This window comes from Poecilia reticulata, chromosome 19 (assembly GCF_904066995.2).
Source record: "Poecilia reticulata chromosome 19, P_reticulata-male-v2, whole genome shotgun sequence".
Taxonomy (NCBI): Eukaryota; Metazoa; Chordata; class Actinopteri; order Cyprinodontiformes; family Poeciliidae; genus Poecilia; species Poecilia reticulata.
The window spans coordinates 10,026,875-10,044,639 of NC_088848.1; the positions used below are offsets into that span (position 1 = coordinate 10,026,875).

At 37.9% G+C, this 17,765-nt stretch overlaps 1 protein-coding gene across 1 annotated transcript; it reads left to right on the plus strand.

Annotated features, from left to right (window-relative positions):
• Positions 1–267: 267 nt before the first annotated feature.
• On the plus strand, positions 268–6,867 carry cox7a2l (cytochrome c oxidase subunit 7A2 like). Its single transcript, XM_008437073.3, has 3 exons — positions 268–426; positions 4,300–4,434; positions 6,022–6,867. The coding sequence occupies exons 1-3, from the start codon at positions 355–357 to the stop codon at positions 6,160–6,162; spliced, it is 348 nt and encodes a 115-aa protein (XP_008435295.2). The 5' UTR covers positions 268–354; the 3' UTR covers positions 6,163–6,867.
• Positions 6,868–17,765: the final 10,898 nt, after the last annotated feature.

Here is a 17,765-nt window from a genome sequence, read left to right on the forward strand (position 1 = left end):
ACAAATCCAGACACGTATTTCTTTAGACATTTGTCTCTTCCTGCTTTCCGTACTGAAGAGTTAGATTATGGTACTTTTGATGTCACTTTGCAGTATGTATTTTTCAATTTATGATATAAATGCACATTTTACTATTTAAATATTTTAATTTGATTTACACATTTAAATAAAACTTCCAAATTACACAACTATTATCGGCGTACCTTGTTATCACTTTTTCCGTCTTCATTTTTAATCAGGCAGTGCTGGGGGCACCTCACAGCGTCTTCTTCCTGTGAAGGTTGGAGAGGGAAAGGTCCTTAACCGGTCGGTTTGTTGTGGCACCAGCACCTTGTTCTGTCCTTCAGCTGGAAAATGTACTATAAATTCAGCGGTTTCACCCAGAAATTGACGGGTGCTGCTCCCACGGCGGCCTACAACCCTCAGGTGAGAGTTTGAAGCGGTGTGTTGGTCACAAACCGAGATTTTAATGGCTCTACTGACCTTGGCGTGGGTTTGTTAGATAATGGGTCCTGCTGTTGCTAGCTAGCTTTTGAGCTGACCACCAGAGTTGAAAAATATCTGGGATTCTTTATTATATTCACAAATATGTATATTAAGGAGACTTGTTGGTGATGTTCCATTTGCTACGCTTAAACCCAACGAAAATTTATATTGCTTAAGTTCATCGTTAATTTACGTAAGGATAATTTTCTGTTTTCACCTGTTATGACATTCGGTACCTTATAAGAAGTTTGTTTTTTTTCCACAGTGCAGTGCCCCATTTTCCCCTCTTAAGTCTAAGTCTTTCAGCTTTGACCTTAAAGGGTATTTCAGTGTTTTAATCCGGGCTTTATTTGAAATTAATGGCATTTAAAACAGTCCAATAATACATACAAAGCTGAAGTTGGCTTCCAATTTTAGTTTCCGATTTAGAAAATGAAATTCTATTTAATTAAAAATTATTTAAATCCCAAAGAGAATTTAAATGTTGCAACTCGTATCATTCAAGTATCTTCATCATGGATGGTGAATCTGTTGGTTGGGAGGATTTCTGGTAGCAGTCAGTCTTGCAGCTACTAGGAAGAGGCCTCTGACTGAAGACAGTTACTGAATGACAGTCTTATGGCTGTCATGACATGCTAACAGCTCAATTTCTCAGTAGCAGATATTACATTTCACAGTAATATGTCCTGGTTGACAACACGATGAATGCCCGTCACTTGAAATCTCTCCACCACCAGATTTATAGAAGCACAGATAAAAAAGGCTACTTATTCACTCAGTTCAATTTATAGCTAGAGACATTTGCAAAATTGATTATAAATGAAAGTAAGTAGAAGTAGAAAAGCTATATCGCCCACTTTAACTGAAAACACCAAACTCTGACACTGGGATTTTTCAGTGTCAGAGATGGGCAGATCAAAACTCTGATATGGTACCTTTTGCATAAAAGCAATGTTTAGTATGGAAAAAACAACATTGGGAAGTTGTAGGCCTGTTCCTCCAAGCTGTATTTTAACTTTTCCACTGTTAAATTAGTGATGCCTGTGAAAAATACTTGTTATAGGTTGAGAAAGCAAGTTTTTCCTGCACCTTCTCGTTGGTAATCAATGTGGAGGATTTACTCAGTGGAACCACAGCTCTGTTTCATTACACTGCTGCCACAGGCAGACAGTTGCAAAGCAGTTGACATTGATTATCCTCCCTGTTTTTAAATTAGGAGCCATGTTCAAGCATTTGGAGGGGGTTGTTTGTGTGTGTGTGCGCTTTCTTTTACTATTTTTTTTCCAGAATAATTCAAACTTTTCTAAACTGAACAAAAAAGCATATTACATTTTTTTTGTTTTCTCTGCCAAGTATTTTAGTTTCTAGACTTTGTCCTCTCTAAGTGGGAGAAGATTTTACGTACCGCGTCTCATACAACAGTGTAAACGGTGTAAGAGCCACTGGGCTGAAATCTGGTTAAAGCCGGTGCAGGCGTCATTCACACAGCACAGTGCTCAGTCTCCACCTGTAATGAAACAGCAGCAGATGGCCCGGATAATGTGATAAACATTGATTTAATATTTTTACAGCTCATGGGTAAACCCACACTGGTAGATTTTCCATTTTATTACAGCCACAATTCATGTGAAACGGTGTGTTTGTGTGTGTTGTTTATAATGCTGTTCACCCGGTCATAACACACATTCACAGATCCAATTTGTTCCACAGGTTTAACAGTTCGCTGTCAAATGTTATGCTCTTGTATAGGCCGGCGTCTCTGCATTTTATTTTATTTTTTAGCTTTTTTTGTTTTTGCACAACTAATATAAAGAGGGCTGCAACACAGACTACATCCTCTAAAATCACATTACAGTTGACAACTTTCAGCAGTTTTTATTATTAAGGATTAAGCTTCTGCAGGGCAGCTGTGCCGGGCAACAATGTCCTATTGTAGTTTATAAAAGTTAAGTTTATTTAGTTTTTCAGTAATGAAATTTGAGCTGCAGTGCACTTGGCTTTTCTGCCACCAGGTTCAACCTTAAAATATCAGTTGTGCTTTAATGCATCTAAAATATTGTGTTGTAAAGTTGTATTTTATTGTCACCATAGAAGTTACTACACAATGGCCAGTTTCTAATGTCCTTTTAAAATATGACAAATGTAGTAATGTATAAAAACTTTTTTGAACAAATCTGATTTATAAATTGTGTTGCGTCTTAACTGTGATTGGATTGCAGCTTATATATATTTTATAAAATGTAGTTCTTTATTTGTTCCTTACTCAATCGTATTTATGATTTGGAGTATTTTATGGTACTTCTACAAATAAAATAACATTTAACTTGGGATTTTTGACACTTCAATAACAGAAAAGGGAAAAATATGTTGAACTATATCTTGATGTGAAAGTTTGCCCTCCTCTCTTTTTTTTATGTGTCTGATTTTGATTTGCACCGCCTCCACACGCTTTGACAAGGTAGTGACCGACCGTCCCAGAAACTTTTATGTAAATAAAAGTATACTGACACCCAGGAGACCACTGCTTTATTTACCAGCATCACTCAGCACACTGCAGAAAAATAGAAGGTCACCATAAAATGTACCGGGTCGGGCTTTGATTTCAAAATGTTGCTCCAAAAGAAAATGTAACCATCCATAAAGGGAACATGGTAAAATGAATGGAAAGGTTAGTCTTTTCTGGGGATGTTGCTCTCCATAACCTTTTTTTGAATTGGTAGCCTCAGTTTAGCTGCATTTTTTTTTTTCATGTTCGCAAAATGGTGTGATGAAATGTTCACTTTATTTTCTTTTTTGCTAGAAAATCCAGTGAAACATTTATTGTGGCACCCCAAATAATTCCTTTAAAACAACCAACCATTAAGTGTGATACATAAGATTTAAATGAAAATGGGATTTTTCTGCCAATTAATGGTAGGAATTTTCAATTTAAAATTACACTGCTGCAGTGTAATTTATTTTAAAGCTTTTTCTGCACCAGGGTTGCCAACAGCCGTTAAGGGTGCTGTATATTTTACACTTAACAACCTAACCAATTTAAATCAAGTCGAGACACGACTCTGAATCAATAAAACACTCACAGAATTGGAGATATTACTCAACCTACAAAATGAATATTGACTCTTTTTGAGCTTAATTTACAAAAGATCGATGTGAAGAGACTTCTTATCAAGTCTTTATGGTGATATAAATCAAATAATTGAAGATCTGCTCACAACTTTGTGCCTGATAAAACTCACTTTTTGCTAAGAGAACTAAAGTATTTACTCACCATTCTATAGCACATAAATTAGACATTTTAAAGGTTTTTCAGTATGATGGCATGTAAAGAAAAGAGCCTTCTTGTTTGATAGTGAAAGCCTCGTCCTTGAACTTAAAGCATTGGATCTATAAAACTGACTTGCGTTGAGCTGGAAGTAATTAAATTTGAAATCCTTCTCATAATAAATCCTTGACTTAGTTGCTGGAAGATGTTGGCCGATTGCCTCACATCCTCCTTTTTATGTAAAATGTCCTTTATTCATCTTCTTTTTTTTAGTGTATTTTATTTGATTCAGTGCTTTTTGTGTTTATTAAGGTCTCTGTCAAGGTCTCATACCCACAGGCTTGGTTTGGGTGGGCGGGGAAGAAAAGCAGCTTATATAAGTGGAGAATGTTAAAAATGGGATTGGAAATAAAAATCTTAGTTATATTTTCCCATGAATGCATTCAAGGACTTTTGGAAAACGGAAACAAATTAAAGCCATCAAAATGTTTTTTTTTTTTGTTTTTTTTTTTAAATGCATTTAAAAATCTTCTTTTGTTTTGATTTAGGGGTTGAAGCAAAGCCTGCCTGCAGAGTCTCCCACCATGATCTTCGCCACACCCACCAAGGTGGTCTCAGAAGCAGGGTCCACAGTGGAGTATTTGGGAGCAAACAAAGTTCCTGACCTCCAGAAATTTTTCCAGGTAATAAATATTTTTTAAAAATTCATATGTAATGGGAAAACATTAGTGATGTCCAGATCAGGATTTATTTTTGTTCCTGAAATGGATCAGAATCCTTTACAAAATGGTCAGTTATCCCAATAATGACCCCCAATGTAATTAAAATCAATGCAGTGTGTTAGTGTGTATTAAAAAATGCACAATTGGTATCACATGTATTTCTGATTAAATATGTATTTGTATTGTTATTGTGAAGTACTTGACTCAAACTGTTATTGTGATGCCATTGCCAACTATTATTGTGATGCTGTTGATGGTTATTTGGATGCTATTGACTTATAATCTGATACTATTGCCAATTATTTTGGCGCAGTTGCCAAATATTTCAACTATATTGCCAATTATTCCAAAGTTATTTCCAGTTATTTTGATCCTGTTTCGAAAAATTGCAATATTTATAATTAACCCACATTTTCTGACTTTATTTTTTCATCACAAGCTCTCCAACACCCTTTTTACTTTAGCATTGCAACCACAAAAAATATTGTACAATCTTTCTTATATTGTGTAATCCTACTGTGAATATCATTGTAAAAGGTGACAAACAATTTAATTAAAAGAAAAATAAGGTTCATGTCCCTGTCACACAGTTTTGCTAGTTTAAAAACTAAATAAATAAAATCCTGCAAATTGTGCAGCCGACCAGTGAGCTGGGAGTGCAAAATGACAAAATCACAGATGGTAAACCAACAGCAGGATTGGAGAGTTGAGTTTACACAAGGACTTTAAGATAGATTGATTTAGGTTTGGAGATTTTACAGACCTTTTCATTTGCTAAACAATGAGAACTGGTTCAAAGCCCTTTTATCATCGAGGTCAAACTGGAGCGGTGCATTGAGTCCTAAAGTACGGTTTTCAAAGCACTGAGGAGATTTTAGGTAATGACTAATATTTATTTCACTCTCTACATGGTCTGAACGGCCTTGAGCAACCTCCGCCACACAGCCCACCACAGCTCACCACTTCAGAGGAAAACAAACACACCAGTCAAATGAAACACCGACTGCTGGAGCTTAAGGGGAAACTGTTATGCAAAACTCACATTTTGCACGTTTTGAACTCTAATTTGGGTGTCAACTGCTTCTAGAAACAACTCGAGCGTTTAAAAAGACAAACACCCAGGTGTTTTTTTGCCAATAAGTTTATGTTTTTTGGTGTCTGGAAAGTGAGCAATTTCAAAAACCTTTTGATTTGTAAGTCACAAGTAGATGGGCACTGTGCTGTTACCTAGCAACCCCGTTACTTAGCAACCTAGCTGGGAGGGGGCGTGGCCAGCAGCAGCTTATTTGGATTTAAAGTGACAAGAGTCCCTAAAACGGCTCACTCTGAAAGGAGATCAGACTAAAATCTCATTATCAAAGAATGAGTTTGTGCAAAAAATGTGATGAAAATGTTTTGTATAACACATTAACCTATGCTAACCTGTTCAAGGAAGCATAATAGGTAATGTTTAAAAGAAGTGTTGTGATCTGAACGCTCTGCAACAACTTTCTGTGTTTTGACAATCATATTCTTTTCTATTTCTCCTCCGTTTGTCCCAACCTTCAGACATCGGACGGTATCCCAGTCCATCTAAAGCGCGGCTATCCCGACCAACTACTGTACCGCACCACCATGGCTCTCACGGTCGGAGGCGTCATCTACTGCCTGGTGGCTCTCTACATAGCAGCTCAACCCAAAAAGAAGTGACAAACACAAACTCAGGATCTTGTGTTACACCACTGACTCGTTGCTGCTGCTGCAATCACCGGGTCTCACTTCACCAGACCCTCTTTGGCCCTTTTAAATGAGAAACCTCCCCTCTGTACTTTGGTTTTTGAAGGACAGGAAGAGCTTTACGACCTTCTGGCGTAATTGCTGTCACGCTAACCAAAATTAAATTAATATCAAGATTATTATTATTATGACAGTTTTTTGTTTTTCAAATAATTCAGTTTTAAAGTTGGTATCAATTACTACTTGCCACATATGAAAAAGAAATGGTTTAATAAATGTTTTTTTAGCCTCATCAATATTGGGACACGAAGCCAATAATGACCATTATGTTTGTGTTCTTTGAGAAAGATGTCTAAGTTAATAAATCCCAGAAAGAAAATGGTTTAGTTCGGGTTTGTTTCATTTTGCTACCAAAGAAACGACCTCGCTGTACCGTGATGAAACACTCTACAGGGTCTGTCTGCCATGTCATCACCAGTGTATCAGCGAGCCTGATGGAGACACCGCCGTCTGGAACGTAGCCGCCTCTCACTTGGCTAACAAGTGCCCCCACACTTGGTAAATACGGCCACCATGTGGGGGGCGCTGGTGGGATGTAACATTCTCCTCACTGTCATTTTAGGTGATGCTTTTCCTCTCCTGCAGGTTCCTTTAAAATAAATTTGTATGTCAACAATCTATCGTCTGTACCTGCTTGTCTTTGCAGAGTTGTGGGGGGTGGAATGGGCTTGATGTCTGTCTTCCTTTTCTGCAGAAACAAAAGTATGTTTGATATAGTTTCTAATGCAAATTTCTTGGCACTCTTGAAATAAGACAAAACTAACATAAGCAACTTCCATCAAAACATGGTTTGCCCTTAATATTCATGAAAAAACACTAGTTCCACTGGCAAATTATTTAAATTATAGCAAGACATTTTCCCATATTATAATTGAAATAATCTGCCAGTGGAATTTCATGAATATTAAAGAATTATTGACTTAAAACAAGTAGAGTTGTGGGTTGATGCCTATTTTCATTCACTGCAAAAACACAAAATCCTACCAAGTGTTTTTGGTCTAATTTCTAGTGCAAATATCTTAGAGCAGCTGAATTAAGACAAAACTAACCTAGTACAAGTAATAGGAGCTTGTTTTAAATAAATAATTTTTTAATATTGATGAAAAAGTACTAGTGCCACTGGCAGATTACTACTCTTAAAACAAGGGAAAACGTCTTAGTATAAGTGAAATAATCTGACAGTGGAACTAGTACTTCTTAAAAATCAGTAATAAGGAATTACTGACTTGCCAAAAAGTTTGTAAGTTAGTTTTGTCTTATTTCAAATGCGCTAAGATATTTGCTCTAATCTAGACCAAACCTATTTGATAAGATTTTGTTTTTGCAGTGAAGAGCTTGTATACAGAAGTTAATAACATTAAGATAAAACACATCGCATTCAGATTAAGCCGATAGATGTAACTTTAGACTGACATACGTTACAAACTTTCTGGAAAATCGGAAGCTCAGAACGTCCAACATGTTGAGCAGCAGATCATCATGGCTTCATCTTCCTGTCTGCCATGAACAGACGTGTGAAAGGGTGCAGTCTGCAGAAGCTCACCAAGCTGCCTGGCTGAACGCTGGACACATTTTGCCCGGTCTGAGAAATCTGCATTTATATCGACAGACCCAGATGGTCGGGTCAAATATTAATCCATTCATAGCATGACTCCACAGACCCAATCTGGTTTGTGTCAACAGCCTGGGTAATGATGATGACTCAGTGCGCGACTGAGAACTCCAGGCTCCCTTTACGACAACAGTTTACCTTTTTCTGTGGGCAGCTGCCACCTGTAATGATGATTATGTTGTGCAGCAGAAGTTGCATACGGATTCCATAAAACAAGCCTCTGATTTTGATTTCAAGAGACCGGTCCACTCCAGCTGAGTGCCTCTGGCATGAGATAAAACATTTACAGCATGCAACTGACGAGCCATTCATGTGGAAATTGAGCAAGGTCTTAAAGGTTCGCCTTGCTATCTTGTAAACCTCATGGAAACAGGAAGGAAGGTTTAGAGTGATGTTTCTGTGTTCGTTTATCATACCAGTGACCATGAAAACGATAAAAGCAGAGTGAAACATCACTAATCTGGATTTTTTTTTTCAATAAACCTCCTTCGTGATTCAAGTGTATATGAGATGTTTTTCTCCAGTGTGATGGAGAGATTCTTAACAGGTTCAAGACCCTGTTATCGTCCGCTGGCTGCAGTAAGCTGCAATATCTTCATGTGTTTAGTGCCTTTTATATCAACTGCGCCGTGATGATGGAGGATTTTATAATGCTCTGCTGCTGGAGTTTCTTTCATCTATTTTTTAGGCCTTTCAAAGGAAAAAAAAAAATCTTTTTAAGGCTTGTTCAGAAGCAATGCAATCCCAAACACAGCTAACTCTGTGAGCCCATCTGGACAGAATCATTTCTATTCTTCCTCTAAGCAATTGTTTCATTTAAAAAGACCAGACAGACGCAAACAAGTGAGAATTTAGCAAATATGTGACATATTGTAGCAGTGAATGCCAGTTTGATCCAACTGTCCTGTTAGGACACTTGATAAAAATGTGCAGAAAGACAAAAAATAAATGCATATTTTACAGCAGTGACATAATCTCACACTAACTGAACACATAAGAGAGGAAAACAGTCATGTTTCTGCTATCTCAGATTAAAATACATAAGATTACAGAGATTATACATAACTCTACATTACGATGTCACCAGGTGACTAAGGCATGCTGCATTATTCAAAACAAGAAAGACGAGAACTTTTTATTCAAGAACACAGTAAAAACAAAAAATCTTGCAAAGTTTAATATGCTTTCTAGTCCAAATATCTTATACACTTGGAATAAGTCAAGACTAACTTACAAGTAACTTTTCAGCAACTAGTGTTAGCTTGTTTTAAGTCAATAATTCCTTAATATTGATGAAAAAGTGCTAGTTCGACTAGCAGATTTTTTCTCTTATAACATTAGAAAATGTTTTGTGAAAAAATCTGAGTGGAACTACCGTATTTTCCGCACTATAAGGCACACCTAAAAACCTTCAATTTCTCCAAAAGCTGACAGTGCACCTTATAGTCCGGTGCGCCTTATAGCGCGGAAAATACGGTAATACTTTTTTAAAATCCATATTAAGGAATTATTTACTTAAAACAAGATTCTACATTTTTGTTGAAAAGTTATTTGTAAGTTAGTTTTAATTTATTTCAAGTGTTCTAAGATATTTGGACTAGAAACTAGACAAAAAATACTTAGTAAGATTTAAACAATACTTAGTAAGATTTTGTGTTTATGCAGTGTAAGGCAGATCTGTGTTGATCTTTGAAGGTCTGAAAATGGATGGATAAAAATAATTGTTCACCCAAACGTGAACCTTTCTACAACGAGCAATGATTAAAGAGTTTGAAACAGCTTGAGTTGCTAAATTGTGTGCCAAGAAAATTTGAAACTTGGAATTTTCTTTTTTCATTAACAAATATGTTTTCTTTTTTTAATGAAAAAATCCTTCTGTTGCAACAAGACTTTGCGTCATTGCTGCCAACTTGAACAACCTGCAGGAACAATGGATCCATGGGACGCTCTTGCAACACGTTTGCAACGCAGCACTCCGGCTGTTAGTCTGAGCACACGGTGAGGTGTGTGAACACAGGAAAAGTGGGGTAAAGGAGGGTAAAATTCCAGGAAGCAGGTGGGATGTGAGGAAAAGTGTAGGGCTGGGGTGAGAAGAAGGCTGTCAAAGGGAGGATGGGTGCAAGTTATCCTGAGAAAATTAAAACTGAAACCATTTTCAGTGTCGCATCAGTGAGATGTTTTTATCATGAACCATGTAAGGCTGCTGGGTCTTTAAATATGTTAACAAAATGTCATATTTGGACCAATTAAAAAGTATGGAAACAGAATATTTTAGCTATCAAGGAAAGTAAAGGTGCAAAAACATAAAATCTTACCAAGTATGTTTTTCTATAGCACAAGAAAGGAGCTAGTCAATAATTCCTAAATATAGATAAAAACATTTGTTACACTGGAAGATCATTTCACTTATAACAAGATGTTTTTTCATGTTATCAGTGAATTAATCTGCCATTGTAATCCATATCCATTTGTTAGCTTAATCTGAATGAGATGTGTTTTGTCTTAATGTTATTAGCCTCTATGTATAAGCTCTTCACTGCAAAAACACAACATCTACCAAATATTTTTGGTCTGGTTTCTAGTGTAAATATAATTTGAAATAAGTCAAAACTAAATTACAAGTAACTTCTTAGCAAGATATAGGAGCTTATTTTAAGACAATTCCTTGATAAATAATTGCTGTGGTAGATTAGCTACCGCTTCTATTTTACTGAATGATTTAAACATACAAACTGTAGCCCACAAAACGCACATTTCATTAAAATAAACTAAATGAAAACATCTTATTGCTGTCTTACCTTTACTTATCCATGAAATCCATACTCCCCTAATTCTGCACAAAAATATCCATTCATCCAAAGCCAAGTCTATCCTCGGCATGTCTTTTCTACTTCGTTTGAGAATCATCAAACCGTCTCGAAGCAAAACTTTCAGCTCCGGTGTTGGTCTTCCTTTAGTTATTATCTCCTGCTTCAATTGAAAATCCACTTTAGAAAACTGTTTAAATGTAGAAATGTAGACTTTCATGTTGACGTCGGAAGAGAGAAGAAAACAAAAATATCGCTGTACTTTACTTATTTACTCTATGGCTAGCTCACTGTATCTTACTCTGCAGTTGTGGAGTCACAATAACTTAGATCATGAGCGCCCCCAGCGGTGAGGCAAGAGACCTGCCTGCCTCACCTCGAGTCTGTTCTCTGCCGTTTCTGATCGCTCCTCCGCACACAAAACACGATACATACACAGTTGGTGTCAAAAAATACTGTACATTATATATATAAGCTAAATTATGGAAAATCAGTCCATATATTAAATGTTTCTTAGCCATTTTATTGCGGGTGTACAGACAGTAACACGCTGCTTCCACATAGCAACACGCTGCTGCCACATAGCAACACGCTCCTGCCACATGGCAACACGCTGCCACATAGCAACACGCTGCTGTGTTGCTATGTGTTGTTGCTGCCATGTTGCTGCTATGTGGCAGCAACATGCTGCTGCCACATAGCAACACGTTGCTGCCAAATGGCAACCTGCTGCTGCCACATAGCATTACACTGCTTCCACATGGCAACACACTGCTTCCACATGGCAACACACTGCTGCCACATGGCAACAGGCTGCTGCCACATGCCAACACGCTGCCACATAGCAACACGCTACTGCCACACGGCAACACGCTGCTGCCACATGTCAACACGTTGCTGCCACATAGCAACACGCTACTGCTACATGTCAACACACTGCTGCTCCATGTCAACATGCTGCAGCCACTTAGCAACACACTGGTGCCACATGGCAACACGCTACTGCCACATGGCAACACACTGCTGCCACATGGCAACACGCTGCTGGAACATGGCAACACACTGCTGCCACATGGCAACACGCTGCTGGAACATGGCAACACACTGCTGCCACATGGCAAAATGCTCCTGCCACATGGCAACAAGCTGCTGCCACATAGCAACACGCTGCTGCCACTTAACAACATGCTGCTTCCACATGGCAACAAGCTGTAATATGGCAACACGATGCTGCCACATAGCATGTTGACATGTGGCAACAGTGTGTTTCCATGTGGAAGCCGTGTGTTGCCATGTGGAAGCAGTGTGATCCTATGTGGCAGCAGCATGTTGACATGTGGCAGCAGTGTGTTGCTAAGTGGCAGCAGTGTGTTGCTAAGTAGCAGCAGTGTGTTGCCTTGTTTTATCAGCGTGTTGCTATGTGGCAGCATCGTGTTGCCGTATTGCAGCGTGTTGCTATGTGGCAGCAGTGTGTTGCTATGTGGCAGCATCGTGTTGCCATATTTCAGCGTGTTGCCTTGTGGCAGCAGCATGTTGACATGTGGCAGCAGTGCGTTGCTAAGTGGCAGCAGGGTGTTGCCATGTTCCAGCAGCGTGTTGCCATGTGGCAGCAGCGTGTTGCTATGTGGCAGCAGCGTGTTCCTATGTGGTAGCAGTGTGTTGATATGTCGCAGCATGGTGTCGCCATGTCTAACCATGTTGCCATGTTGCCATATGGAAGCAGCGTGTTGCTAAGCGGCTTCAGGGTATTGCCATGTGGAAGCAACGTGATACTATGTGGCAGCAGCGTGTTGCCATATTACAGCTTGTTGCCATGTGGAAGCAGCGTGTTGCTAAGTGGCTGCAAGGTGTTGCCATGTGGAAACAACGTAATGCTAAGTGGCAGCAGGGTGTTGCCATGTGGCAGCAGCATGTTGACATGTGGCAGCAGTGTGTTGCCATGTGGAAGCAACGTGATGCTATGTGGCAGCATCGTGTTGCCATTTTACAGCTTGTTGCCATGTGGAAGCAGCATGTTGCTAAGTGGCAGGTATACAACGCTGGGGGGCAAAAAGACTAATCTTTTACATGTCATCCATAGCCGTGTTAACTCAGTGAAACTTAGAAATGTAGGTATTAATTTGGTGCTATGATCCATAGCAAAGGGAAAGAGCGAGAAAACACTTTCTTTTTTTGCCCGCTCCACAGCGGGCGTCGACTCCAGGGGGAGTCCCCTGGATGGTTTTAAAAAAGTACTAGTTACGCTGTCGGATTATTTCACTTCTACTGAGACATTTTCCCTTGTTATAAATTAATTAATCTGGCAGTATAACCAGTACTTCTTCATCAATATTAAAGAATTATTGACTTAAAGCAAGCTTCTATTTCTTGTTGAATATTCACTTGTAGGTTAGTTTTGTATTAACTCATGTGTACTAAGATATTTGGATCTAAAATACTTGGTAGTATTTTGTGTTTTTGCAGTGCAGCTTAATAATCTGCTTAGAAATACTAACCTCAGAAGCATCTAAATGGAGTATGTTAGTTTAGCTCGCAAATGCTTTTTATCTTGAATCTGTATTGATTGTCTTTTCTAGTTGGCAAAAAACATTTTAAATCAAGCAACCAGGAAGCAGTCATTTTTTATTTAGTGTCAGGTTTCTGATCTCCAGATAAAGATAAATCCAACTCTTTTACTGTGTCTTAGATTTATTCTATTTCCCTGAGCTATACTGAGAAAAACTCTCATTACTTTGACCTTCCTCAGCTGGCAGTTTGTTCCTGTGCCGACCATTTGGACCTTAATATTTTTTTGCTGTAACTAGCCGCCCGCTGCAGCTGAATGTGACTCCTAAGAAAGCCAAGACTGAACATTAAACATGAAATCTGTCAGACCAAAATGCTTGGAGATTTTCAAACAGATTATGAGATCCTTTATGTTGTCAGTAACAAATATTGTTATTATTAACCTTTTCATGGATGAATTATGATCCTTTGTATCAGGATTATTTTCCTTTTTTTTTTCTTAAGGCATAAAAAAGGTCAAATAAAAAATAAAAATAAATTTTTTTTAGGTGATCAATTGTATTTTTCTCCAAACACAAAGTTGTTATTTGAGAAATTCATCAGTAGTATTGTTCTTTAGGGGTTATCTGACGTCACGATATTTTTTCTACCTGCTAGTCGTCAACAGTAGGAGGGTTGGCATACTTTGTTTTTTTTTTTTTTTTAGGAGGAAAGAAACATTACAAGCAAAATTTTAACTATTAATGACATGGTATGCCATATGGTACACAACTTTAGTGATATTGATAGAAAAGAACAAACGCAGGTACAGAAGAGGTAAAAATTATGGATGAAAAAAGCCATACAAGTTACCTCCTATGAGTATTTTTTTTTCTTACATGATTGAAAAAGACACAACTGGAACATACCTAATGAAGAAAAAATTAATAAATAAAAATAGAGGGAAGGAGAGGAAAACAGAAAAAACAAGTAAAAGAAATAAGTAAATAGATAATTAGAAAATAAGAAAAGGTGTTGGGTGGGGTGAATCACTTAATCCGGCAGAAGAGACTGAAGAGAGTGAAAGAATGTCACGAAAGGGTGCCATAAGCAGGACCGGCCCAAGGCATACGCAAACTAAGCAGCCGCTTTGGGCCCCAGGGCCACTAAGGGGCCTCCTCAGTGGAGCTGATTTTTATTTTTTTTAGTAATAATTTCTATGTCATTATAATATCAAAAACAAAAAGATTGTCCACAGTTCTCTCTTGGGTCCGGTCTTCCAATGCCGCTTTTGTCAACCGGTTTTGTCAATGCAGAGGTTGAGCTTTTAGACTCAACGGTCTCTTTTTCACCGCAAACTTCACCAGCCGGGGACAGATCTGTCTGAAAACTCATTTCAGAAAAATGGAGCAAAAAAAAAAATAGAGAGAGGTTCTATGGCCAGAGCAAACAATAGAGGGGATAACGGTTATCCCTGTCTAGTGCCATGGAAAAGTCTGAAAAAACTGTGTTGAATACCATTGGAGGAGACACTAGCATGAGGAGAAATATAGAAGAGACGTATCCAAGAAATGAATGCATCACCCAATCCAAATTTCTTTAAAACTGCAAATAAGTAATCCCATTCATCTCTGTCAAACCCTTTCTCAGCGTCGACCGACATCATGACTTCAGGTATTTCAGTGGTGGTTTTAGAGTAAATAATGTTCAGGAGTGTACGGAAATTAAAAAATAGTTGCCTCCCCTTAACAAATCCAGTTTGCTCATGTGAAACAATAGTTGGTACTATACTTTCCAGACAAGCCACAGCCTTAGCAGGGATCTTAGCATCTACATTTATTAAAGAAAGAGGTCTGTATGAGCGACCATATTGGATTTAACAAAAATCATTTCTTGCATTTGCAGCTGATGGCCAGTAGTTCATATTTATTTTATGATTCATTAGTGTCCACTTCAGTGGTCTGTGTGCATTTATAACATAAAAATCCACAAGAAGCACAAGAAAATGGCTTTTAGATAGCTGTCCATTGTAGTGACCACAATGCATGAAAGGATTTAAGACATTGTATGGAACTCTGGTAGTGCCATGTAGTTTGTTAGCTTAAAAAAAATCTGTAAAATGTGCCTACATTTGTTGTAATTTTTTTACTTTTTGACATTGAATTTACAAAAACAAAACACTTCAATTGGAATCAACAAAACAATATCTTATTGTTTTATTAGAACTGGATAAAAAAAATAAATGTGAGCATTTCCACAAAATAAGTTGTGAAAATAAGGTTAGTATGTTTTGTAAGAAAAACTTAAAGACATTTTGTAGCTGGTGCTAAACTGTGCCAAAGGCAAAACAGCAAGTATTTCTTCACTAAAACCTCCATTTTAATTTTCTTTAGTTTACTTCAGCTGCATCAATCTTTACACAGGTAATGTCCACAGGTGGATATATGGTTTCCAAAAGTATGGAGAGTTTTTTATTTATATTTCTAAAAGGCTTATGTACAAAAAAAATCTAAACTATTTTATGTTCCATCTTGTTTTTCTCTTAAACTATAGTAGCTGCTTACACAAATAGAGTTTTTCATTGCTGAGAAAAAACAAGTTAGATTTGGGTATGTTATTCCAAACCTATACTTCAGAAAACCTTCGAGTTCCTGTGTCTGTGTGAAGGCAGATGAGTGAATATTTTTGGAAATAGACCGAATATAGTAGCTGGTTTATAAACAGAATCTGTGACAGATGTTAGTTCTGATCATCTCCTCTGCAGAAGACATGAATGCACCAACTGCCTTGCAGAAAAAGCAGAGGAAAAGGGAAGGGAGTGACAAATCGCCTCCCATCACAAAGCCCTCGCCACAATGGCACAGCCTGAGAACAAATAATGAATAAATAAAGTTCTGAGATTGAAAGAGGAGAGCAATTTGTGAAGCAGCAGCTTTTTTTCTCTCTGTGTGTGTTTGAGCAGCTCTGGAAAACTAAACAACCAGGAGTTGAGCTGAGCACACAAACAAAAGCAACCGCAGCCGGTTTTCTGAAAACAAAGCACAACAATTACATGCAAGAGGCTGACAGATATCGTCTGGTGTGAAGACTGTGACTCATCTTTGCTCCCCCTAAAAATATACATTCATGCAGCCGCTCTGCTGGAGGTGAGGATTGTAGGGTGAGATCTGGCTCAGGTCACAGTGAAACCAGCTCGGTATCAACAAAAGTCACACTTTTCCTCTGCAGAGGTGATGACGTACCAGAGCAGAGGTGGAAAATACGAAGAAAGAGCATAAAAAAATGGAATTAGCAGCATGAATTTCACAACACATAAGGAAGAGGCTGAAGGTGTTGATTGGTGTTGCAAGCATATGCAGGCTTCTTAACATATGCCTTTTTTCCTGTGGGTTAGTTTTCCAATCTTATAAGAGTTCAAGTAGAGGGCAAATAGAAAGTTTCCCCCTTTGCTCTCCACTGACATTACTGAACAATCTCAATAAAAACCGGGTAAGGGATTGCAGCAATAATGTGCTTTATTTGCCCCCTTCTTTAGATAAAATCACTTATGTCCCCTCTTCACTGTCTGCAGTATCCTTCATTTACTTTCCAATCCGAGACTGAGGCACAGAAAATTTAATCCCTTTCCTGGCTGACGGCTGTGAGGGAGAGTAAGAGGAGGAAAGGAGGAAAATTAATGCCCCCGCCGCCCCAAAATGAAAGTGAATCAATGCGGCACAGCCCCGGGGACGGGGAAAGGTGGAATGAGAATGTGATTCGGGGAAAGGCTGAGATGGAGTTTGACGGAGATTCATGGATATTTAAACAGGAAGCCTATTCATCAGCATCAGCTTCAGGTGCGGCGCGACATCGCTGGGTTTTAAGAGCGCTGGGTTAACATACAACAGTTGTTCTCATGCAGTGCTGACCACATTAAGTGCAACAAGTCTTACCATAAATAACAATGTATAGTATAGGTATTGACATATCACTACAATTGCATAACCAGCAGAGTTGTGTAGCAACTACTTACATTTACTCAGTTACATTTACTTGAGCAACTTTTTGGAAAAATGTATTTTTATTAGTATTTTTACTTAGCCTTATTTTTTACTTTTACTTGAGTAATCTTATTATGAAGTATTACAACTCTTACTTGAGTACAATTCATGGATACTCTACCCACTGGGAGTAATTTCCCTAAATGAAGAATAAACTTATTTTCACCCACACACCTGCAGTTTTTATTAGTTTCATAAGTTTAATATTGAATGTAATTAATTAGGAATAATTGTTCTTTTTCCTGATTTTGTTATTTTGTAATTTTATTTATATGAATTGTTTTCATTTTGGTCTCTAAAATACCAACATTTCTACATAACTTTATATTTTGGTTCGTCTGATAATGGCATTTTAAAATTTTAAATGATTGATGTTTAACCCTAACCCTTTTTGCCAAATGCTTTTTACTCTTCTTACTTGAGAAATTTCTTGAATGGCTACTTTTTGCTGTTACTTGAGTAAAAATATTCTGAAGTGCTACTCTTACTTGAGTTAAATCTTTAGGTACTCTGTCTATCCACCTCCGATTGTTTACTTCGTGTTACATCTTTTAGGATGTATAGTCTTAGAAT